The sequence below is a fragment of the Antechinus flavipes genome, chromosome 3 (genome assembly GCF_016432865.1).
Source record: "Antechinus flavipes isolate AdamAnt ecotype Samford, QLD, Australia chromosome 3, AdamAnt_v2, whole genome shotgun sequence".
In the NCBI taxonomy this organism is placed as follows: Eukaryota; Metazoa; Chordata; class Mammalia; order Dasyuromorphia; family Dasyuridae; genus Antechinus; species Antechinus flavipes.
Genome location: NC_067400.1, coordinates 607,701,043 through 607,727,503, shown reverse-complemented (window position 1 = coordinate 607,727,503; position 26,461 = coordinate 607,701,043). Strand labels below are relative to the sequence as shown.

Here is a 26,461-nt window from a genome sequence, read left to right as displayed (position 1 = left end):
AAATTCCACCAAAGTCTTCTCCTGTCAACTCCCCTCCCTATTCCCTGGCTACCTGGGGACTTTTTTGCTGGGCTCTTATTCACCTCATCACTTCCAAATAGGTTATATATGTGTAGTCGTGCAAAACATTTCCATATTTGTCATTTTGCGAAAGAAAATGTATAACAAAAAAAATCCCTCAAGAAAAATTTTAAAAGTTTGCTTCAATCTATATTCAGACACCATCGGTTCTTTCTCTGGGGATGGATAGAATTTTTCATCATAAGTCCTTCCGAGTTGTCTCGGATCATTGTCTTGCTGAGAACAGCTAAGTCATTCACTGCTGATCATCTCACAATATTCCTGTTTGTACATAGTACATTTCACTTTGCATCAGCATGAAAGCCTTTCCAGATGTTTCTGAGAGCATCCTGTTCATTATTTCTTATAGCAAAATAGTATTCTATCATAATCACATATTATAATTTGGAATTATAAATTTATAATTTTATACATTTAGAACTATAAATTTATCATTTTTATAAATTTAGAATGTTTAGCTATTCTTCAATTGATGGACATCACCTGGACTTCCAATTCTTTGCCACTAGAGAAGAGCTATATAAATATTTTTGTACATAGAGTTGAAAGGGGGGTATTTTCAAGAGATATTGTTCCTGACCCCATTTGGAGTTTTCTGGACAAGAATCCTGTAATGGTTTGCCATTTCCTTCTCCAGCTCATTTCACAGATAAGGAAACTGAGGCAAACAAAATTAAGTGACTTGCTCAGGATCACATAGCTAGTAAGTGTCTGAGACTGAATTTGAACTTAGGAAGATGATTCTTCCTGACTCCGAGTCTGGGGGTCTATCCACTGCACTTTCTAGCTGCCATTAAGAGATGTTGCAGAGATACAAATAGCAAGGATTGGCAGCAGATTGGATTTGAGGAATATGAGAAAGGAGTTGAGAATGAAACCTAAGTGAGCCTGATCACATCCTCCACGTGAGTAGGGAAGTTGGGAAAAGGGGAGGTTTGGAGAAAGGATAAAGGAAGGTAATGAATACAGTTTTGGACAGGTTGAGATTAAGTTGTCTATAGAATATCCAGTTCACAAGGTCCAAGAGATAACTGGAGAATTGAGACTGGAGATCAGGAGAGAGGTTCAAACTCTGGTTAAGTAGATTTGAGAATCAGTTAAAATCACATGATGAAATAACATAAAGGGAGAAGAGAAAAAAAGTCCAGGATAGGGGATAAGGGAAGACATACATCCTTAATGGACATGTTGTTGAGGAAGATCTGGCAAAGGAGACAGAGAAGGAGTGGTTAGGCAAGTAGGAGGAGAACCAGGAGAGATGGGGATATACTGAAAAGTTAGAAAAGTGAGAGTATCAATGTGAAGAGGTAAAAGGCTGCAGAGAGATGAGAAAGGATTAGGATCGAGAAAAGGCTAATAGATATAGCATGTGGTGATTGCCTGGGGCTAAAAGGGTTCCCATGGTGCCCCAATGGGAACTTAATATCTTTAAGTGGACTTGATTGGGAGGGTCATAGGTAAAAGATTAATAGAAATGATCTGGGCTGGAAGGATTCTGAAGAAGGTGCTTAAAGTGTGATGTAATTCATTGCTATTATAATAATATCTACATAATAATGTGATTACAATAATACATTCTGCTCTGAGATGGAGAATTGTAATAGCAATAATAGCTGACATTTCCATAGAGTATTAAGGTCTATAGAGGGCTTCCCACACACATCATCTCATTTGAGCCTGGGAGGTAGGGAACCACATGTATCCTCATTTTCCTAATGAGGCAATGAGGAAGTGAGAGAAGAGTTTGCCCCAGAGACCCACAGCTAGGAAGGGTCTGAGGCCGGTTTAGAATCCAAGTCCTGCTGACTTAGCTCACTGAGGCATGCGGGCTGCCTTTGGGGGAAGAAGGGCTGGGAGGTGGGGTTCAAGTCTTATCTTGGAGAGAGACACAGAGACAGAGAGAAAGCAAGAGAAACAGGCAGACAGAAACAGAGGAGAAAGACAGACTGAGATAGAGACATAGAAAGAGGGACACAGACAGAGGAGACAGATAGACAGACAGAGACAAACATACAGAGAGATAGCTAGATAGAGAGAGAGGGAGATAGAATAGATATAACTGCACACATGGGCTTTGTTTCCTCATTGTAAAGTGAGGAGGGCTGGATGAGATGGCTACAGGTTGCCCTGGATGATTAAAATAGTCCTTCTAGCTCTAAATCTATGATCCAACTATCCCTGCCCTTCTTCCCTGCCTACATATAGTAGGTTTAATAAATGTTTTTTAGTTCATTGTAGTTTGGAAACTCTCGTGTCTTTTTTGTTTTGTCTATCTGCTTGTTGACTCTGCTCCTCTCCCCCTGTTTTCCTTTCTTATCTCCTCCTGGCCTGCTCCCGTCTTCTTTATCCTCCTTTCCTTTCCCCTTCCTTCCTTCTCTGTTCTCATTCTCTTCCTCTATCTCTTTTCCTCTGTTCTCTCTCCTTCCTTCTGTTCCTTCTTTCCCTTCTCTTCTTTTCCCTCTCTCATCTTTCCCTTTCCTTTCTCTCTCCCTTTTCTTCTATCTCCTTTGATCTTTCTCCTTTTCTCTCTTTTTCTTCCTCTCTCTCCTCTTATCTTTTCTTTCTTTGTTTCTTCCTTCCTTCTTTTCCTTCCATTCCCTCCTTAGTTTCTTTCTTTCCTTTCTCCTTTTTGTCCTTCTTTCTTTCCTTTCCTTTCCTTCCTTCTTTCTCTTTTTTCCTTTCTTTCTTTCCTTTCTTCCTTTTCTTTCTTTCCTTTCCTTCCTTCTTTCCTTTCCTTCCTTCTTTCCTTTCCTTTCCCCTTCCTTCCTTCTTTTCCTTTCTTCCTTTTCTTTCTTTTCCTTTTTTCTTTCCTTCCTTCTTTCCTTTCATTTTCCTTCCTTCCTTCATCTCTCTTTGTCTCTATTCTTCTCTCCTTTCCTCTTTCTCATTTTCTTCCCTTTTTTCCTTCTTTCCTTTCATTTTCCTTCCTTCCTTCATCTCTCACTTTGTCTCTATTCTTCTCTCCTTTCCTCTTTCTCATTTTCTTCCCTTTTTTCCTTCTTTTCCCTTTATTTCCTTCTTTTCCTTCTTCCATTTCAACTCTTTCTTCCTTCCTTCTCCATGTGCCTCCTTCCTCAATTGTCTTCACTTCCCTCCCTCTTTGAAACGTACATTTTCTGCAAAGTCCATAATTGATGCCAGAACCTCATCAGCCCAGATCATTCTTATTGTCCTATGACCTTCCTTTTATCTCTGTTTCCTGACTAAGGCACTTTTCTCTATTCTGTTCATTAGTGCCAGGGGTCTAACAGTTGAGTCAGCTCTTCTTATTTGCCCCTCTTCCTCCCCTTTCCTCCCAGGTATCCAGTGATCCTGTCCATCGAGAACCACTGCAGTGTCCTTCAGCAGAAGAAGATGGCGCAGTACCTGATTGACATCCTAGGGGACAAACTGGACTTGTCAACAGTGAGCAGTGAGGAAGATTCGACCACTCTTCCATCTCCTGAGAAGCTGAAGGGCAAGATCTTAGTGAAGGTAAAGGCCCTGCCTGTCCTGGACTTCCTAGAATTGTAACACACTGCCTGAGGAGCTGGGGGAGGGCCAGGGGTTCTTCAGAGGTATCAACTTGTCTAAAAACGATCTGGTGTTTTTAATTGACCCCAAGCTCAATAGTTTTGGAAATCATAACTGAAAAAAGAAATCTAAAAAGATTAATAGATTAAGATTACTAAAATTAATCTATTAGAATGAATAATCTTAATAGAGACAAATATATCTTTCATTTTTAAAAAAGGTGATTTTTTTCCTGTATTTCATAAATGATTTTAAGTTTGAAAACATGAGTGACTGAAAGGAGAGTTGTGCTCGTACCAGAAATCCTCAAAATGAGGATGGGCATTTGAAGGGAGGTTAATGAGTTTTTAATTTGCTTACCTTGACTTTGAGATGCCACGGGAGCCAAGTAGAGATGTGCAGCAGATGGTTAATGATGGAAGTTTGGAGCTCAGGAGTGAGATGGAGAAGCTAAGTGACATAATGGAAAAGGTACTAGGAAAATGGTGTCAGGAAGATCTGAATTTGAATCTTTTCTCAGATCCTTAGTGCCTCTGTTACCCTATATGAGGCATTGAACTTCTTTCAGCTTTAGTTTCCCCATTTATAAAATGAAAGGACTGGACTAGATGGCTTCTAGGAAATCTTCCAACTCTAATAAATGTTCCTCTATAACCCATATCAAGTTCTTACCATTTCAGGAAGGGAGAAAGATTTAGAATTCAATTTTTAAAAATGAATATTAAAAATTATCTTTACATGTAATTGGAAAAAAATGAAGTGCTATTTAAAATAGAAGTCTATGTTCCTATGATTTTTCAATCAAGTCTGGAGAGTTCAAATATCAGAGAAGGAAAAGAGGTTTGGCCTCCAGACTTCTCTCTCCCCACTTTAGATTCTCATGCATATTGGAACACAGGTGTGCTGTTAAATGTTTAATAACCAGCTCTATGAAAATTCAGGGCAAACTTTAAATTTAATATGCATCACTCACCTTTTCTCCATCACTTTTTAAAGTCCTAGGCAATTGAAAAAACAATAAATGAAATTCTGATTAGGAACATTTGCTTATTTCCAGGATGTAAATGCTCATACTGAAAATTTAACAATTGGCTCTCAAGCGCCTGTATGTTTTGGCTCCAGCACATTCCTGGGATGGGAGAATAACAAAAAGAAGATTTATACTGTCAAATGCAATGTGATTTTGCAGAAAATAACCTGGCCCAGAACTCTAGCTATCTAGTTCTGTTCCAGGTTTTACCTGGTCTCAGAAGCCAGAATTGATACAGAGAATGCAAGTTTCTAGTTTGAGAGACTAGGGATCTTGAAAGTCATCTAATTCAGTCCCTTTATTTTGACAGATGAGGAAACTGAGGCCCAAAGATAAAATGGAATAATAGGCTCTTAGCCCTAAAGCTGTAAGAGATTTCAGAGGTCCAAAAGTCCAGCCCAGCTCCCATTTTTATTAGTCAGTTGTTTCAGTCATGGCTCTTTTTTGTGATCCCATTTGTTTTTGTTTTTGTTTTGGGTTTTTTTGGCAAATAGAGGGGAGTCGTTTGCCATTTCCTTCTCAAAGTCATTTTATAGATGAGAAAACTGAGGCAAACAGGATAAAAGGACTTGCTTAGAGTCATATAGCTTGTAAGTGTCTGAAGCCAGATTTGTACTCAGGTCCTCCAGATTTAAGATCTAGCAGTCTAACCACTGTGCCACCTACTTGCCCTACTTCCCATTTTACAGATGAGAAGACTGGAACATATAGAGATGAAATGACTCACATAAAAAATATCATAAAATCCAGGTCCACTATCTCTAAATCCAATGTTCTTTCCAAGTTATCACCTTGCTAATTTCAGTTCCATACAAGGGAAATGGTTCTAAGAATCAGAGCTATCCAAAAAAAGGGATGGAGTCTCTGAGGAATGGGCTTCCCTATCTCTGGAAGGCTTCAAGACTTAGATGATCACTGTTTTGGGAATGTTATCCACGAAACTCCTATTCAAGTAAAGTAAATGCACCTTGTGATCCTTCCCAGACCTAAGATTCTATGATTATACTCCCACTTCTGCCAGTGTGATCTTGGGTAATTAATTTAACCTAGATCACTCTGGGCCTCAGTTTCCCCAATTTTAAAATGAAGAGATTAGTGTAGATTATCTTTAATGTTTCTTCTAACCCAGAGATTACAGCACTGAAACTGAAAGAGGTCTTAGAAATGACCTCAAATAACCCCCACATTTAAAGATTAACAAATTGAGAACCAATAGTTAAGAAACTTCCCCAAGATCACCAGCTCTAAATCCATTGATATTCCCATAATGTCACAATACTATGGTTCTAGAGTATTGAATTTTTGTCCTTGACACATTCAATAATAATAAATAATAGCAATAATAATAGCTAACCTTTATATAGCACTTACAATGTGCCAGGCACTGTGCTAAAGTGAACACTTTACAATTCTAATTTCTTTTGATACTTACAACAATCCCTGGAAGATAGATGCTACTATTGTCCCCATTTTACAGATGAGGAGACTGAGGCAGACATAAGATAAGTGAAGTTCATGGTCACACAGCCAGTAAGTAAATAAGACATAATTTGAACTCAAGTCTTCCTCACTCTAGACCCAGTGTACTATCTACTGTTCCACTTAGTACCTCATAAAAAATAGAGCATTTATTAAGCAGTTACTGTGTACCAGACACTGTGCTCTAAGAAATCCAGGCAACCTCTCAGAAACTATAGCTGCTTTGGAAGCAACAAGTTACCATGGAAACGGTGCTAGAAATGAGGTCAGAGAGACTGGGTTTGAATTCCTGCTTTGTTCCTTACTACTTATGGGAGTCTGCAAAGTCACTTCACTTCACTTCAATTCAATAAACATTTATTAAGTGACTACTATGTGCCAGGCACTGTGCCAAGTGCTGAAGATACAAAAAGAGGCAAAAGAAGTGCCTGCCCTTAACGAATCCGCAATCTAATCAAACCTCTCTGTATCTCAGTTTCCATAACTGTAAATCTAGATGACCTCTAGGGGTCTCTTTCACCTCCCAATCTATGATCTCATCATCTTATATCTGCCAGGCTCTGGGTGCCTGGAGGGGGAATCAGCCCTGGGAGAACGCATACTCTTGTAACGTGTGATGGTGCTGTCCATGGTCCTGCATCCAGGGGGCCTTTCTGGCTGATAGCATCAGAGAAACTTGTCTCTCCCTAATGAAGTGTCCATTTCCAGGAAAAGTCACTTAGCCCCTGATTGAGGCAGGTCAGGCCTTTCAATTGAACCCTCTTCTCTGCCTCTGGCCCTGGCTTCTGAAGGGTTTTGAAGCTATGTCCTGAAGGCAGCAATTGCAGATTGCCACAATCTTATTCTTAGTAGACAGGGAAAGAATTGAGGACCCTAATTGGACAGCCAGCTCTCCGAAACCTTCCCTTGGGGCACATGCTAAAGGCTCCCCTGCTGGTCTCATACAGAAGCAAAGTTGAGTGTAACTGATTCACAGCTCAGACACAGAATGAACTCTTCTTCTTCCTTCTTGGTGAGAGAAAAAGCTTGGCACCAGAAGCAGGGAAAGGCTGAGGCTGGCTTCTGCTGTTAACAATCAATGGTCTTGGGGGAGTCACAGGGAAACTGTGCAACAATCCATATATGAAAAAGACCTTCAGGTCCCAGTGGACTTGCAAGCTCAATTTAGGAGCATAGATTTAGATTAGGAAGGTACCTAGAAATGAGCTCATCCTTGGGGACAGCTAGGTGATGCAGCACTAGCCCTGAAGTCAGGATGACCTGAGTTCAAATCTGGTCTCAGACACTTAATACTGCCTAGCTGTGTGACCCTGAGCAAGACACTTAACCCCAATTGCCTCAGCAAAAAAAAAGAAAAGAAAAGAAAGAAATGAGCTCATCCTTGGGGACAGTTAGGTGATGCAATGATAGAGCACTAGCCCATACTTCCTAGCTGTGTGACCCTGGGCAAGACACTTAACCCCAATTATCTCAGCAAAAAAGCAAAAGCAAAAACAAAAGAAAGAAATGAGCTCATCCTTGGGGACAGCTAGGTGATGCAATGGATAGAACACTAGCCCTGAAGTCAGGATGATCTGAGTTCAAATTTGGTCTCAGGCACTTAATATTTCCTAGCTGTGTGACCCTGGGCAAGTCACTTTACCCCAATAAAGCAAAAAAAGAGAGAAAGAAATGAGCTCATCCATTCCCTTCTTTCACAAAAGAGAAAACTGAAGACTCCCAAGAGAGGGAAAGAACTTACCTAGAGTCATGCAATAGGAAAATCTGATGACTCAACAAGAAATTGTTAAATGCCTACTTGGTGCCAGACAGTGTGTTAAGTGCTGCACAGACAGAAAGAAAGGTAAAAGCAGGCTCCCTGTCCCCAAGGAGTTTGTAGTCTGGCAGAGAGAATAGAGTGCTGGGCTTGGAGTCAGGAAGACTCATGTGTTTTATACAAACATATACACAGATAAAGCATATGCAGCATAGGTCGAAGGTAGCTTTAAAGGAGGCGCTGACCATGGTGCTAATCAGGAAAGGACTCCTGATGAAGGTGAGATTTGAGCTCCGTCTTGAAGTAAAGAGGTGGGAGCAAGAAGGGATGACATTCTGGGTTTGAGGGTTAGCCATACAAAAGCATGGAGAGTGGAAGTGGAAGATCGCATGTAAGGAATAGTCAAGAGACCAGTGTCTCTAGATTACAAAGTACCTGGGAGGGAATAAAGTGGGGAGAAGGCTGATAGAGAAGGGAGAGGCCAGATAACTGGGAGGATAGGAGTGCTCTAAACAGAAAAAGAAAAATTTGGAAGAAAGAAAGGTTAATAGTGGAAGATAATGAATTCAATTTTTAAACATGTTGAGTTTGAGATGCCTAGTAGATATCCAGTTCAAGATGTCCAAAAGGCAGTTGGCGTAATAGAAAACAGTCTGGCAGAAATCAAGTTTAGACCAACATGTTACAACATATTCTATAATAAATTCTAAATAAGTGTGTGACCTTAATATTTTAAAACATGCCAAAAAAAATTAGAAGCAAATCACTTCATGATTCAGAGTTATGGATGGATAAAATATTCTTTGGGGAGGGGGAGATTTTAGTATTTTATTTTTAAGTCAATTTTATTATATTTTTAGCTTCAAATTATTTTCTTTCTATCTTCCTCTTCCCCTCCTTTGAAAAAGCAAGAAAAATAAAACCTGTTATAAACACATACAGTCAAGCAAAACAAATTCCCACAGTTGTCATGTCCAAAAATATATGCCTCGATCTGCATTCTTGAGCCCATCATCATTCTCAATCTGGATGTGGGCAGCAGAACCCATCATGAGTTTTCCAGAACTGTGATTAGTCCTTGTGTTATCAGTTGGGAGATGTATTCTTAAGGAAACGAGAGACAGAGGCAACTACAAAAATTAAAATAGATAATTTTGATTACATGAAACAGAAAAGCTTATGCACAGATCACAATAATGTGCTTAGGATTAGAAGAAAAACAGGGAAATGGGGAATAATTCTTTGTATTAACTTTGGCAAACAAGATAATTAAAATCATCTAACAGATAAGCCTAAGACCCAAACCCATTCCCTAATAAAGAAATGGCCACAGGATAGGAACAAGTTTCTCAAAAGAAAAATCACTAACTGTTAACAAGCATAGGAAAGAATGCTCCGAATCCCTACTATTAAGAGAACTGCAGATCAAAAGACCCCTGAGGTTTCAGCTCGAACCCTGCAAATTGTCAAAGATAATAAAAGGTGGGAATAGTGGTTGTTGGAGGAGTCAGGGCTAGATAAGCACACTAGTGTATTATGGGTGAACTGTGAATCAATACAACCATTTTGGGAATTATGTAGTTAAGTGGACTAAAATGCCCATACCCCATAGCGAGGTCAGATCTGCAGGAGAAGAACCAGGAGAAGACAGTGTCAGGAAAGCCGGGAAGGGAGAAGGAATCCAGGGGAAGAGAGCGTGGCTATGAGGTAACCAAGGGCACCGAACTCCCCCATCTGCTTTGTCTTTCTTTTCTTGCCTTATTTAATCTCACCATCTGACACCCTATTTTTTTCCTCAGGGAAAGAAACTCCCAGCTAATATCAGTGAAGATGCAGAAGAGGGGGATGTATCAGATGAAGACAGCGCTGATGAAATTGATGATGACTGTAAGCTCATGAATGGAGATGTAAGTCAGAGAGTCCCTCAGGCCTTGGGCAAAAACACTAGCCATGAACCTCGGGCTTTCAGGCGACTCCCATTTTCATTGGTTCAGGAGGCACGCAAAGTTGATTGGAACCCAGGAAGTAGCGTGTCTAAAGAGACAGCCAGAAGGGAAAAATGGGGCGGCAGCATCCTTAAGAGATGACATATGGGACTCCCACTTGAAGTTCAGGAGTCAGGAAAGGGAGACTAAAAATAAGTGGGAGGGCAAGGGGGCTTGCCGGGTGGAAGGTCTTTTAACCAGTAAGATGGCACAGTTCAAAGGGAAATGTTCTTGTGAAGCCCTGTAAATAGATTTGATGCTGGGGATGCGGAAGAGCAAATGAACTCCGACTAACCCACGCACAGCCTGAGCATCCCAGGCCCATATTTGCAATGATCTCCAGCTAGAATATTCTTCTTCATGGCATTTTTTGCTCCAAGGTTCCCTTTGGGTAATAGATTTAAAGCCGGAAGAAACCTTAGTCTAATTTTCTCATTTTACAAATGAGGAAACTGAGGCTCGGTGACTTGTTTAAGGTCACATAAGTAGTAAGGATCAGAGACAGGATTCCAATCTGAGGACTGTTGACTCCAGTGCTAGTGATTTTACTACAAAGCTATCCTACCCTAGGATGGACATGGATGCTTTGAAGACCGTCCCAGGGGAAGGTGTTTGCTCAGTCTACGTCAGGTTTATCAGCACATAAGCTCCTTGAGAGCCAAGACTGACTCACTTTTGTTCTTATGTCCCCAGTGCTTGGAACTTAGGTTTGATAAAAGTAGGTACTAAATAAAATGTTTTTCGAGGTTTAAGAGGGATCATGTATTCATTAGAAGATGTCAGGCTGAGTACAAGTCCTTCATTTTACAGATGTGGAAATCAAGGCTGGGATATGTTAAATGACTTGTCCAGGATTAGACAGATAATATTTAAAAAACGATTGGAACTCAAGCTTTCGTGACTTCAAATCTGATTCTCTATTGACTTCCTACCTCATGTGACATCTTGAGACTTGCTGGGGAGTTACATTGCTAATAATGGGTAAACCTGAGTTTGGACCTAGGTCCTATGATTCTAAATTGAGTAATCTTTTCACCATACCATGTTTTCCCCAATCCTTTCCTTCTTTCCCCACTCCCAACCTCTATCCCTTCCTTTCTTCCTTCCTTTTTCTTTGATTGTGGAAGTTACTGGGAGTCACTGGCAGTGATTGAGCCCAAGAACAATGGGAGCTTTGAGAACATCTCTTTGGTAGCTATGCGGGGATGAAAAATGAGAGGGAGAAAGAGCAGAAAAACAGCGTCCTCTCCCTCCCTGCCTTTCTCCTCTAGGCAGCTGGCAGCAAAGCTGCAGATGGGATCATCACGATGTAGCTGGAGCCTTAGGTCTCCTTTTCCACTTCTAGGAAATGGTACATCATCCTCTCTCCTTTCGAGACTGGAAGAGTTAAAAAAAATCAAAAGGAGCCCAGCCCAGCCCGAGAGATCCAGCTGTCTTAAGAGCAGGGAGTCCATCCTGTTGCCTACCTTTTATAGCCAGTGGTTATTACTTACAATAAAACATCACTAGATGCCCTGTTAGCCCGGCCTTCCTTCGCTCAATGGCGCTCTCAACTGGGGTGTCTTTCTATCACCGTATTGTTCCCCTTCTATATGGCCTAGATGGGGCTAGACAGCTTTATGAAAGATTGAGAAGTCAGGAGTTCTCTTTATGGTCCTGAGGGAAGAATGACTGTTTAAACCTTTGCAGGAAACAGGGAAAACAAATTGTTTGGCTATTTCCGAAGTCGTACAGTGCTCTGTGATTAAAGTCTTACAGTTCCACTCTGAGTCACTATGGATTTTATTATCCCCCGAGGGCCCATGAAATGGGATGACAATTATAGGGGAAAACTCCCCAGGAATGGGCCTCCTCCCAGTTCTTTGAGAGCTGGCAGGGAGCATTGTGAATTAGGTTAGGATGGCTCAGTGTGAATTTCTCAAAATTAAAAACCAACCCGCCTGAGGGTGACTTAACTTTTCTTAAACTATTGTGAGCCGTGTATTCCAAGAGAGAACAGACCTCTGTACCCCTTGCTGCCAGGCAGGGCAATAATGGAGAGTCAGGAGTTAGAAACTCAGTCATAAAGGAAGGGATAAAGCTTCCTGTTTCCTGCCAGATCACATCTGGGTTTATGGAAGCTGGAGAGCATCCAGGAGGGAGCAACCAACCCTCGTTCAATCAATGGGTCAGAGTTCATAATATTAGCATCATATCACAATATCATAGACAATACACGGTAACATTTTAAGGTTTTACATAGCATTTTACCAACATTTCATTTTATCTTCATAATAACCTAAGGAAGTAGATGTTATTAATATCCCCATCTTACAAATGAAGAAACTGGGGAATAAAGTTAAGTGACTTGCTCAAGATCACACAGCTAAAAGTTTTGGTTTTTTGTTTTGTTTTGTTTTTTTAAGATCACACAGCTAGGAAGTGTTAAGTGTCTGAGATCAGATTTGAACTCAGGTCCTCCTGACTTTAGAGTTGGTGCTCTATCCACTGTGTTACCTCATTGCCCCAGATCTGTACACTTTACTTACGTACTTATTCATTCTTTAATTCATTTGCTTATTCATTCATTCTTTTATTTATTTATTTGCTTATTTATCTATTTTTTGCTGAGGCAATTGGGCTAAGTGCCAAGGGTTACATAGCTAGAAAGTGTCTAGTATCTGAGATCAGATTTGAACTCAGGTCCTCCTGACTTTACAGCTGATGCTCTACCCACTGCACCACCTACCTGCCCCAAATAGTAAGTTTTTGAGGCTGGATTTTAATTCAGATCTTTCTGACTCCAGGCCCAAGAACCCTCTCCAATGTGCTATCTAGTTACCTCTAGAGGGGTAAGGGTATGACAGGCTAATTTCCAAGAACAAAAGCACAGACTCCCTGCCACCTTCCCTCTCTTCCCCCCCCCACCCCAGCATATAACTGCAGGGTTTATAAATAACCTACTAAGCATCAGTGCAACACCCACTCATACAAAAGGATACAAGGAGACATATGTTTGCTCCTCATCCTTGGGTCTCAGTTTTGGTCTGTTTCTAGGGAATGAAGTCATACCTGTAAGTGTAACCCAGGAAATTATCTGAGCCTAGAATATGGTGTAGACCCATTGGGAATAGTCCAAGTTATATATAAGTGTTGAGTTCTATCAAGGCAAATGAAGGGAAGGGAACTTTGTACAAATGTGTCTACAGATTTAGTGCAATCACCAGTAGGTCCAATAAAAACAAACCCAGAGGTTTTGGATTTCCTTTCACACCAGAGGCCGTCCCCATGGGCTTTTATTTGTCTCCCTTCTACCCTTCCCCTGGAGAAAGGCTCTCCAGCTAACTGGACTATCTCAGTAGCTCTACATGGTTTTGGGTTTCCTTCCAGCTCGAGCTATGCTATTGCTGAATACAAGTCATGGCTGTTGATTTTGGGATCTTCAGTCCTCCCAGGAACAGAATATTTGCCAGTTCTTGTCGTTCAGTTGTTTCAATAGTGTCCGATTCTCCATGACTCTGGTTGGAGTTTTCTTGGCGAAGACACTATTTTATTCTCTAGCTCATTTGACAGATGGGAAAACTGAGTCAAATTTGGTTAAGTGGCTTAGCTAGGGTCACATAGCTAGTAAGTGACAGTAGCCACATTTGAACTCAGATCTTCCCGACTACAGATGCTTTATGCACTATGGTGCCATCTAGTGGCCCCTGGTGGTTTTAGACTTTCCCTCTTTTGGCAGGTCAGGCAATTGGTGACCTATTCTTGGTTTATCAGGGAAAGTTAAAAGTGTCTTTCTATGTAGAGCTGGAGGGCCTGATTTCAATGGCATACTGCATTTTTTGTATCCAGCTGGTTAATTCAATTCAGCAAACATTTCCTAAGACACCTACTATGTGCTGGACATTTTACTGAACAAGACAAGCACAAAACCAAAAATTAAGTAGTCGCCTTCAGGGAGCTTGATTTTTATTGGAAGAATTCACAACTATTGAGGTACCCAATTAGTCAATAAAAAAAAATTTATTAGGCACCTACTATGTGCCAGGCACTGTGCTAAGCACGGAATACAAAGTTAAGAAACTGAAATGATACTCTTGGCTTCCACTCTTTTCCATGTGCATGTGCATTAGATTGATCAACCAGACGACTGCGATTCTCACTTGGGGACTCTTTCTTCCGCAGGCTTCCACCAATCGGAAACGAGTGGAAAACATCGCCAAGAAGAAACTGGACTCGCTGATAAAGGAATCCAAAATCCGAGACTGTGAAGATCCCAATAATTTTACTGTCTCCACGCTGCCGTCCGGGAAGCTTGGCCAAAAGGCCGAAGGCAAGAAGGTGAACCTTGCATTTTTCTTTCTCCTGAACATGTCCAATGAACTTCCTCACACCCTGTCCCCTCTCTCCCTTCTTCTTTCTTCCTCTGGGGCCCTTGATAACCTGACTCTGGCCTTTGCATCCTTTTCTTTGCAGAAATTTGCTTCTCTGGGTGCCTCAGCCACAGACAAATCTATGGTGAGTCTCCCCTTTTCCTCCGTTTGTTCCTCCTCTTCAGCTTAACTTAGGAAACACCTAGGGACCAATAATTAGCTGTACCACTAAAGGAAAGACACTTCATTGTTCTGTTTTCTCCTCTGAAAAATGGACGCAATAATATTGGTCATAAATGAGTTTGCCTGCAATCCCTATAAAGTCAATGAACGTTAAATAAAGGGTGTCCTAAAAGTCTTGGGGCAATTTTAAACTTGAATAACTTTAGATGTATAAAGGCTGCACATTTACCCAAAAAAAAATCCTTTAAAAGTCTGATGATTTGCATTTCTTTTACACTTATTTAGATTTGTGAATTTTGAATAATAAAATTTAATTTTAACAAGATATACACCAATACCCCATCATGCATTGTGTCTGCAACAGGCGTCTGGATGACACTTTCTCAGTCCTGTGCAGGGACGCAGGAGATCCTCTTGCTTAGATACCTTACTCACCTAATCTGTCTCCACTGAACTTTTTTGTGTGGAGTCAAGTCCATGACACGTATGCATCAAAATTTCATTCTTTGAATGATGTCAAGGCTAGGATTACACAGGCAGCCACTTCTTATTTGTTGGGAGCTGACCAAAGTTCTTACAAAGTTTTAAAACTGACTAGAGTGATTGTTAGAACTTCGCTATAAAATTGTTAAACATCACTAGAGTGATATATTATTCAAAATGGTGTTTTAGTGAATATGAATAAGAAACACATTTTTATTTTTAATAGTATTTTATTTTTCAAAAATAGTTTTCAACATTCATTTTTGTAAGGCTTTGTGTTCCTAGTTTTTCTACCTTCTTCCCTTGCTTCCTCCTACTCCAAGACAACAAGCAATCTGATACAGGTTAAAAGTAATATTTTCAAAATTACATGTTGATTTTTCCTCCTTTGTAGCATTTATACTCCTGAAGTTATTAAAGCTTAAAACTCCATTAAGGTTTGGAGGATATTCTATATACGTTTCAGCTATGGCTGCTTCCTTTCTTCCTCTTCATAGTTTTCCGCCTCTTTCCCTTCTTGCCTTTTCTTCCCCGCTCCATTCTGGTATTTAACCTAATGCAGAGGGACATGGGGATTCGTGTCCTTGGGCAAACATAAATGGCAATCAGTGCTCCAGAGCAGAATTTTGGCCGAGCAGAGACAGGGCCCGGTTCCTGGCCTCCCACGGTGGTCCAGCCCTCAGCTACTGCCCGGCTTCCTGGCGTTTGTGAGATGTTGGGAGGAACCGGAAAGGGCCTTTCTCCCAGACCTCATGCTCTTGCAGCGGCTGGGGCAGTTCTTTGGAAGCTGGATGATGGGGGGCCGATGCTCGGGGAGCCGTGGGCCCGGCTCGCCCGTTCCGGCCCCCAGCCCTCCTGCCTCCAACCCGCCGTGCTCTTGCCCGTACCATCCTGTCTCCCGCGTCTCCAGCCCGACTTCCTTCTCGGTAACACAAACATTGCAGCTTTCTAGGGCTGTGTGTGGAGGAGGCTTCTCCTTGGGTGGGCGGGGGCTGGAGGGAGCATCCCAGCAGGCAGCCAGATGCCCACTGACCCCCTCTCCTCCTTGCCCCTGTACGGGCATGCATCTGGCTGGCGGCGTCCAGGAGGGGAGGGGGCAGAGGTGGCCCCCGAGGGTTGTGGGACAAACAGCCGGGGCTGTGCCCCCCACCCGCGACCCGATTATTTTTAGAGACATCAATTGTTTTGGTTTCCACCCACATGGCATCGAGCCATGGCACAGCTGATGCCACGCAGAGGACTCTGAGAAACGCACTATTTAAAGACTGCTCCCAGCGCATGTCTTGTGTTTGTCCCTGCTGCTCACGGGGGGCGCTTTATTTTTAATACCCGGGCATCTGCGTGGAGGAAGATGGCCCCTTTGGCTGTTAGGGCTCATCTGCTTCTGAGGTCAATGCCGATCCCCCGTCACGGTCCCCGTGAGCTGAACCACTGAGTGGAGCAGCCTTCACACCTGGTGACAGGAATAGGGCATGGAGGCTGATTAAACCAGCTCCATCACGCTTCGTTCTCCAGTCCGCTGCCTTAGTGAACATACATTGAGTGCCTACTGTATACAGACCATCATTCTTTACTGGCATGGTCCAGGAAGATATTAATTGATTTGTCAATAAATCAGCTTCCACCATTCTTCATTTTCCAATCAGCTACTTTAGTGAACATACATTGAGTGCCTACTGTTCACCATTCTTTACTGGCATGGTCCAGGAAGATGTTAATTGATTTGTCAAGAATTATGATAGTAGCTAGCATTTATATACTGTTTTAACATCAGCCAAGTGCATTACAAATATTATTTCATTTTTTATTTTCACAACAAGTCTAGGAGGTAGGTGCTAGTGTTAGCCCCATTTTATGGAGAAAGAAACGGAGGCAATTTGAGCTTAAGGGACTTGTCCAGGCTCACACAACAAGTAAATGTCATTTATTCAGTGCTGACTACATGCAACTGAAGAGGCAGTTCTGGTATATTCAAGCAGCCTCAATGTCAGAAAGGCAGGTTCAAGTCTTCCCCTGGATACTTGCTGACGGTGTGACCCTGAGCAGGACACTTAACCTCGCGGCGTAGAGGGCAGTGTTCCAGGCATGTGAGTCGTAGAACAGGTCCTGACCCAGGGAAGGGAGTTTCCCTCCAAGGAGGAAATCACACATTCAGTCCAAAAAAGATGCCGGGGAAAAGGAACCGCTTCCTGCCTTTGAAGCGCTTGCCTTCCCCCGGGAGAGGAGGAGGAAGGGATGTCGGATAGAGAGGGAAGTATCTCTCTCTCCATCCCCCAGAAGCCCCCAGCCCAGCTGCAGAGAGATGCACAAGGAGCCTTTCTCATGGAAGAATGGGCAGCGTGTTGGCGAATGGGGAAATTGCCTGTACAGATTATTAGAGCGGCTGGATTTCTGAGGCGGGTGTGTCTCTACGGGCTGGCAGAGTCCTGAAGAAGCTGGGCTTGCCTTAGGCCTTGAAAGACGGGACACAATTTGGATCCGTCTCCTCAATGGCTGGTTCCGAGCCCGGGATCCCAGAATCGTATCTACACAAGTAGATAAGACGTGAGGGGGCCAGAAGACGTCGGGGCAGAAACGCCTGGGGAAATGCTCCTCGGAGGGGGGAGGATTCAGTCCCTACAGCTAGGAACGGCAAGCAGGGGAAGGTGGGAGGCCACTGGCTCTGGGGGCAGAGCAGCCGGTGTCCATGCCCCCTTTGATCATTATTGCATGTGTATCCTCAGGCCAGTCTCTAAGGCTCCCTGGCCTCCTGTGGGATCTCCTCTGTGCAAGGAAGGACTTGGATTAAGAGCCCTTCCAATTATAACTCTAAGTTGCTATGAGTTTATTATTACCCTGAAACCTTGTTATCTCTCTCTGAGCCTCAGTTTCCCTATCTGTAAATTCAGGGGGAAGTGGCCAGAGGCAGGATAGGTAATGGAGGCATTTGGCCTCAGGGTCAGGGTTCAAATCCTGCTTTTGATACACATTGGCCCTATGACCCTTGGGCAAGACTCTCTGTGCCTCGGTTTCCTCATCTGTAAAATGTAAAATGAGTGGAGTTGGACTAAATAGACTCTAAGGTCGCAAGAATCTCAGAGTCCAGCTTTGAGCCTCTGACATATGATGCGATTTCCCTCTAATTCCTTGATCCTAGAGACCTCCATGTTTTTCAGATGCTGAGGGAGCCCAAGATGGCTCTCCTGCAGTTACTTACAGTGGGAATACCGAGTGCTCTGCCCCCCCCCCCGGCCCCTGGGAGGCTACAGAGCTAAGGGCTGCTGGTGGAGGTCGAGGGGGACATTTGCTTTTGGAAAGGGCAGAAGTTCAGCCGGAAAGATCCTTCTGGGAAGCCCGTGGGAGGGAAGGGGAGGCGCAGATTTTCGTCATCATCGTGCTTGGGCCCAGGCGTTGGGCTGACCGGCGAGGGCCCTGCGGGCAGATGAGCAGGAATACGAGCCTGCGGCGGCCCTTGTGTTTTTCCTCCTTTAATTACGACCGATATTTATAGACATACTAGGTTTTCAGTGACTTCTGTGTTCCGAGCAATGTTTAAAGGGTAGCGAGGCATGGGGCGGCGAGGGCTTTCATAATAAGCCATCAATATCACTTTCAGAGGCCTTTTTCCTTACCTAGAGTGCTCATCAATAAATTAGGGAGAAAATGGGCTGCCTCTGCCTGTGTGTGTGTGTGTGTGTGTGTGTGTGTGTGTGTGTGTGTGTGTGTGAGAGAGAGAGAGAGAGAGAGAGACAGAGACAGAGAGAGAGAGCAAGAGACAGAGACAGAGAGAGAGAGACAGAGACACAGAGAGAGACAGAGACAGAGAGAGACAGAGACAGAGAGAGAGAGAGACAGACAGACAGAGACAGAGAGAGACAGAGAGACAGAGATGAAGAGAGACAGAGAGATGGAGAGAGAGACAGGAATAGATGGGGAGGGAGGGATGGAGAAAGAGAACAGACAGAGAGACACAGAGAAAGAGATACAGAAAGAAAGACAGAGAGAGATGGAGAGAGACAGATAGAGAGACAGATGGGAAGGTAGAGGAAGAGACAAAGAGACAGATGGAAAGAGAGACACACAGAGAGACAGAGAAAGGTAGAAAGAGATGGAGAGACAGAGACAGAGAGATACACAAAGAGACAGATCAGGGAGAGACAGAGAGATAGAAATAGAAAGTGAAAGTGAAAGTGAGGGAAAGTGTATTTATAAAAGCAATTTTGGTCCCAAGAGAAGGAAATCAAATCAAATCAAACATGCTCTGTTATTGGGAATCCAGGCTTTCAATCCGAGACCTATTGTGATACTGGCTGGTGGGGGAGGGGGCCGGCAGCATCTCGGCTCCTTGTGCTTGACATCTCTAAGTGTCACGGGGATGGCTGATATAAGAGAAGGGCCAAATGCGGGTAAATCTATCATGTCACGTAAGTAAGGGGGGGCAGCAAAGGGGAAAGGAATGGGCGTCCGCGGAGGCCAGCGGGGAAACAGAAGACACAGTTGGTTTCTAGAAATGACTCTTGACGCGTCAGGGACAGACGATGCTTAATGGGAGGCGGAGCGTAACCGAGGGAGACCTCCGAGGTCACCTTGCCCCAACCCTTAGTTGACAAATGAGTCCCAGGGAAGGCCGAGCTCCTGTTCCAGCGGGTTCCTCTCCAAATCCAGATGCCAAAGAGCGGGGCGATTTCTGGCGCCTTGCTCTGGAGTCTGGGAGGGAACTTGTGGGTCCTGTCCCCCTTAGGTGCAGCAGGTGAGGCTGTTTCTACCTGGATAAAGGGACGTGTGTGTGTGTGTGTGTGTGTGTGTGTGTGTGTGTGTGTGTTATTGTTAAAAGGATGCAGGTAACTGTTACTTTTTGAGGTTTCAAGGAAGAGCTGGGAGGGGGACATTTATGTCAATTGCAGAGCTGGGATTCTGGGATATTACTGAGAGACTTCTTTGGCCGTGTGGCCCCGTGTGGCCCCATGTGGCCCGGTGTGGCCCAGTATGGCCCGGTGTAGCCCCGTGTGACCCAGAGTGGCCCGGTGTGGCCCCGTGTGGCCCAGAGTGGCCTGGTGTGGCCTGGCGTGGCCCGGTGTGGCCCAGTGTGGCCCAGAGTGGCCCGGTGTGGCCCGGTGTGGCCCCGTGTGGCCCGGTGTGGCCCCGTGTGGCCCGGTGTGGCCCGGTGTGGCCCAGAGTGGCCCGGTATGGTCCGGTGTGGCCCGGTGTGGCCCGGTGTGGCCCAGAGTGGTCTAGAGTGTTCCGGTGTGGCCCGGTGTGGCCCGGTGTGGCCCGATGTGGCCCAGAGTGGCCCGATGTGGCCCGATGTGGCCGCACCAGTCTTGCTGATTTGAGAGTGACCTTTCTGACTCGTGTTACCTGTGCAGCCACAGCCACGTTGGACAAAGTCTTTTAGCTGGGCACCTAGATGGATAGAACACCAGTTCTAAAGTCGGGAGAACCTGAGTTCAAATCCGATTTCAGATACTTACACTTACTAGCTGTGTGACCCTGAGCAAGTCACTTAACGCCAACTGCCTCTCAAAAAAGTCCCTGAGCTACAGCTGCCCTATTCCTAGGCGGAAGAGCAGGAAGGTCTGAGGTCAAATCCTGCCTCAGACACTTAATCAGCTGCATCATCCTAGGCCTGTCATTTCAGTTCTCTGGACCTCAATTTCCTCATCTGTGAAATAGGGATAAAAATAGCACCAACCTCCCACATTGCAATCATAAATGAGATATTTGTAAAGTGATCATTATAATAATCATCATCATAATGTGATGTTTAGAGGGTTGTTGTAATGAGATATTTGTAAAGTGGTTATTATAATAATCATAGCTTGATGTTTAGAGGATTGTAATGATAATGTAAAATAATGCATTAACACACTTGGTACAACTTGGAGAATTGTAAAAATGTACAATGCCTTAAATACACATTCATTGCTATTGTTGTTGTTCAGTCTCTGTGTCCCTATCTGGGATTTTCTTGGAGATACTAGAGTGGGTTATCTTTTTTTTTTCCGGCCTATTTTACAAATAAGGAAACTGAGGCAGGGAGGATGAAGTGACTTGCCTAGGTTCACATAGCTTGCCAGAATCTGAAGCTGCATTTGAACTCAGACCTTTAGACTCTTAGCCTGCTGCTTTATCTGCTGTGCCACCTAAATGCTCTTCTTAAAAAAAAAAAATATATATATATATATATACACACACACACACACACATATATGTGTATATATATATATATATATATATATCACTTTAATTTTCTAATATATCCTCCCTCATTCCTTTCACTAATATGGAGAACCTTTCCCTTTAAGAAACAAACAAAAAAGGTGGGGTGGGGGAGGGCAAGAAAACAGTTCAACAACGTAACACATTGACAATGTATGTAGCTTTTAGCATCCATAGTCCCCACCTCTGCCAAGCCTAGAGGGAAGGATATTTCTTAATTCTTTAGCAGGACAAAATGTGGCCAACATTATCACATGGAGACTTTGTTGTCTTTTCCATTTACATGGATATAGTCATAATGGGGCCGTTGTAGGGCCCTATAGCAGACAAAACATTGGGTTTTACTTCAGGAAGTCTTAAGTTCAACTATGACTTCAGACGCTAATATGTGATACCGGACAAGTCATTTAATTTTTCCGCCTTGAAGACAACTAGTTGGCCAGTAGATAGAACACTGAAGCTGGAATCAGGAAGAATAACATTCAAATCTGGCCTCAGATACTTCCCTGCTGTGTGACCCTGGGCAAGTCCCTTAGCCTTGTTTGCCTCAGTTTCCTCTTATATAAAATGATCCAGAGAAGGAAATGGCAAACCGCTCCAATATTTTTGCCAAGAAAACCCCAAATGGGGTCACAAAGAATTGGGCATGGCTGAAAATGACTAAACAACATTAAAAGTATTTATTAAGCTCTTATTATATGCCAGACACTGTGCTAAGTACTGAGAAGACAGAGAAAAGTAAAGGACAGCCTTTGCCCTTGAGTAGACAATAAGCAAATAACTAGATACAAATACGTGGCTCCAGTACTTATTGTTCTTAAAGTCAGAAGAGATGTGGGGTCCATTCCTACCCCTGACACCTGTACAATGCAGAGCTTGCTTGGAATAGTGCTTCAGATACTTACTAGTGGTGACAAAGCCCAAATTGGTGTTTTTCAATCTCCTCCATTTTGAGTTTTTTTGGCAAAGATTTTCTTCTCCAGATCATTTTATAGATGGGGAAACTGAGGTAAACTGAGCAAAATGGACTTGCCCAAGATCACACAATTAGTAGTTTGCTATTTCCTTTTCCAGCTCGTTTTACAGATGAGGAAACTGAGGCAAACAGGGTAAAGTGACTTGCCCAGGGTCTCACAGCTACTAAGAATCTGAGGCTAGATTTGAACTCACAAAGATGAGTTTTTCTGATTCCAAGCCCATTGCTCCACCTAGTTGCCCGCATCCCAAAAGGTCTGGTATCTATATGTCAATCATTATTCCTTCTTCCCTTTCCAGTTTTCCCAGGTGATGAGCTCATCCCGTGCATGCACTCTATCCCCTGCTTGCAGTCCCATGTTAGTAAGTAGTGTAGTTCACCATGTGGACTCCTAGCATCCTACATTCCCTGAACTCACAAGACTTTTCTGTAGTTAGAGCTGTTCGGGCCCCAAATCTCCACTTTCCCAAGGCCTCAAACGTATCACTCACTGAACGAGTGCGGAGAACAACAAATAAATATTTCAGGTCTCTAAGTAAATATAGCCTACCTTTTCCTTTTAAGTAAAACCCGAGCGATGACAGCCCTCTCTTCTCCTCCATCTCTCCTTTCCCCTGGTGGCTCCATTGACACCTGAGCTTCCATTAAATTGGTACTTCACAGTTACCATTGCGATCAAATAATAGATGGGTGCACACATGTGTAGAAAGGAGGGAGTTGAGGTAAAAGATGGAAGAGAGTGGGAGACCTGTGAAATTGAAGAGGGAAAGGAGAGTTATCTTTAAGCAATGGAAAAGCCATCAGCCTGTTCTGCTTGGCCCCAGAGGGCAAAATAGGGAACATGAAGGAAGGTTCCAAAAAGCTAACTTCAATTAGATGGCAAAGAAAGCTTCCCAGAAATGAGCACTGTCCCCGAGTGGAATGGGCTTCCTCGTCACTTTACTCCCACACACACACGTTCCGAGTTCCTACCCAAATTATACCCTTGCTGTTTCCTAAATTCAACATTCAGTCCCACCGCTATGACCTTGCATTGTTTTTCCTTTCTATTCAGCGGATATTTTATGCCCCCAGCATCCCTAGCTTCCATCAAGATTAAGCTCAAGTACTATTTCCTAAACAAAACCTCTACTAATCCTTTTCCCCCTAATTATCAGTGTTTCTGGATCCTCTGAAATTATTTTGTATTAACTTATTTGGAGACAGCTAGCTGGCACTGCAGAAGGCAGGAACATGAGTTCAAATCCAGTTTTATCCATTGATGTGTGTCATTCTGAGCAAGTTACTTCATCCTGTTTGCCTCAGTTTCCTTATCTATAAAATGAGCTAGAAAAGGAAACAGCAGACCATTTCAGGATCTTTGCCAAGAAAACCCCAAACGAAATCATCAAGAGTTAGATGTGATTGAGACAATTGAACAACAATTGTCTGTATCCTTATTGTTAGATACTTTCATCATTTTTGTCCCTTTATCTTTAGTACTTAGCATACAGCAGGTGATTAATAGTTGCTTCTTAAATTGAATTGAACCTAGATGACCACTTGTCAGATATTTGGATAGTCTCATATGAGTTGGACCAGAAGGAGACTCGGTCCATATTGGTGATCAACCAGATGGATACAGAGGTCTCTCTGAGCTCCAAGATGCTGTAAGATAAAAATCAGGAGGCGTGTTTTTTTAAGACAATGCAAGTAGTTAGCTGTTTCCAATTGCATTTTTTCTGGAATATTTCTAGAGAAAGAACCCAGGATTTGGAATCAGGGGGTTTAGATCCAGGCTCTGTCACTTATAATTTATGTAACATGTCACATGACCTCCCTGGGCATCAGTCTACTTATCTGTAAAACAAAGAAGTTGGACTTGCAGATTTCCAAGGTCTTCCCTTCCAGCTTAAGACCTGGTGAACTTGTGATCTTAGATCTGATCACGCTTTGGTCAAATCTTCTGTCATAACCCTTGTCATCTATAGGAAAGAAGATACTGCCCCAAGACAGTGAATCACCCATGAGTTTGTCTTCTCATCTCTAAAATGGGAATTGAAACATTTGATCTACCTACCTCATAGGGTTGTTGTAAGGAAAATATTTTCTAATTTTTAAATCACTGTTGTTACAAATACTATTATTTTATATTCTTCACTTTTCTAGTTTTGGTTTGTTTCTCGAAGGGGAGAAGATTCCCCAGTACAGAGTTTCTTTTAAACTGTAGAATGGCCTGAGAAAGAGAGCCATTCGACCTTTTTAGAGCATACCTTTGATTATCCCATCTGAAAACAGTCCCAAGAGTGGAGAGAGCCTTCGGATTTAATAGATTCCTTGTTGTCATTTAATCGAGTCTGACTCTGTGACCCCCATGGACTATGGGATGCCAGACCCTTCTGTTTTCTTCTATTTTTTCAAAGCCTGTTCAAGTTAATGTTCATTATCTCTATGACATTATCTATCCATCTCATTCTCCACCATTCCCTTCTCTTTTTTTTTGTACTCCTTGTCAGGCTTCTAGTGAAGCCATTCAACTCTATTTGCCCCAGTTCCCTTATCTGTAAAAGAAGCTGAAGGAAACAGCAAATCAATCCAGTATCTTTGCCAGGAAACCCCGAAACGGGGTCATAAAGTGTTATTGCTGACAGGGATAAGATATCCTGAGGTTTGGGAAATCTTTGGGACCTTGGAATCTTCTTCCTCGTGACCTCCTTGATAAAAGAATAAATCTTTAGGGTCTATAGGCCTCCTAACCCAGTTAACCAAGGACCTACTGGTCTAGTCATTATTGATTTTGGAAATTGGCCAGATAGATCCAATAGAAGAGTTGGATATTGAGAGAGAAGGCCTCAAATCTTGCTTCTGACACTTTAATACTTTTTATGTGACCAATGAGTCTCAATTTCTTCATCTGGAAAGTGGAGGCATTAAGATGTCCATTTCAGCTTTTAGTCTATAATCCTGACAGAGTCCAGCACTTACTATGCATTATTGAATGGTGGGGGAAGAATCCTAAATTTGGGTGACCTCGGGTAAATAAGTTCATCTCTATAGCCCTCCGTATAATGTTCTGCAAAAGGAAGCAGGTTGAACTTAGCTGTATTTCAAAAGTATCTTCTTGCCAGCTCTAAATCCTGCAGTTAACGCTGTAAGATGAGAAGATAAAATAAGCTGGGCTCCCAGGTCTTTTCCAACATGGACCTTCTTCCCCTAACCATCCTACAGTTATTATTTTTCCTATTATTGTCATGTTCCCGGGGAGAGCTCGGGGTACACTGACAAATGCCTAACACGGCTTGCTCTGTCAGCCCCACCTGTGGGACTTCCTATCAATCAATCAACAAACATTTATTTTATTAAGGACTTTGCTAAAATCTGGAGAGACAAAGATAGACAAATATTGTCCCAGCTCTCATGATTGCATCTTTTTAAATAACTTTTTATTGACAGACCCCCATGCCAGAGTAATTTTTTACAGCATTATCCCTTGCATTCACTTCTGTTCCGATTTTTCCCCTCCCTCCCTCACCCCCTCCCCCAGATGGCAAGCAGTCCTTTACATGTTGAATTGGTTACAGTATATCCTACATATAATATATGTGTGCAGAACAGAACAGTTTTCTTGTTGCACAGGGAGAATTGAATTCAGAAGGTAGAAATAACCCGGGAAGAAAAGCAAACATGCAAGCAGTTTATATTCATCTCCCAGTGTTCGTTCTTTGGGTGGAGCTGCTTCTGTCCATCCTTGATCAATTGAAACTGAATTAGCTCTCTTTATGGAAGAGATGCCCGTCTATCAGAATACATCCTCAAACAGTATCATTGTTGAGGTATATAATGATCTCCTGGTTCTGCTCATTTCACTTAGCATCAGTTCATGTAAGTCTCACCAGTCCTCTCTGTATTCATCCCGCTGGTCATTTCTTACAGAACAATAATATTCTATAACGTTCATAGACCCAAATGAGTGGGCAGTCACTCATTTTCCAGCTTCTAGCCACTACAAACAGGGCTGCCACAAACATTTTGGCACATACAGGTCCCTTTCCCTTTTTTAATATCTCTTTGGGTTATAAGCCCAGTAGAAACACTGCTGGATCAAAGGGTATGCACAGTTTGATAACTTTTTGAGCACAGTTCCAAATTGCTCTCCAGAATGGCTGGCTGTGTTCACAATTCCACCAACAATGTATCAGTGTCCCTGTTTTCTCATATCCCCTCCAACATTCCCCATTATCTTTCCCTGTCATTCTAGCCAATCTGACAGGTGTGTAGTGGTATCTCAGAGTTGTCTTAATTTGCATTTCTCTGATTAATAATGATTTGGAGCATATTTTCATATGTCTATAAATAGTTTCAATTTCTTCGTCTGAGAATTGCCTGTTCATATCCTTTGACCATTTATCGATTGGAGAATGGTTTGATTTCTTATAAATTAGAGTCAAT

The 26,461-nt window shown here is 42.8% G+C and overlaps 1 protein-coding gene across 1 annotated transcript in view; it reads left to right on the top strand.

Annotated features, from left to right (window-relative positions):
- Positions 1-26,461, top strand: part of PLCH2 (phospholipase C eta 2) — a 164,181-nt gene that overhangs the window by 102,983 nt on the left and 34,737 nt on the right. The window contains exons 9-12 of the mRNA XM_051988768.1: positions 3,381-3,555; positions 9,659-9,766; positions 14,006-14,161; positions 14,297-14,338. Of these exons, the coding sequence (XP_051844728.1) occupies positions 3,381-3,555; positions 9,659-9,766; positions 14,006-14,161; positions 14,297-14,338 (481 nt within the window). The remainder of the gene's footprint in view (positions 1-3,380; positions 3,556-9,658; positions 9,767-14,005; positions 14,162-14,296; positions 14,339-26,461) is intronic.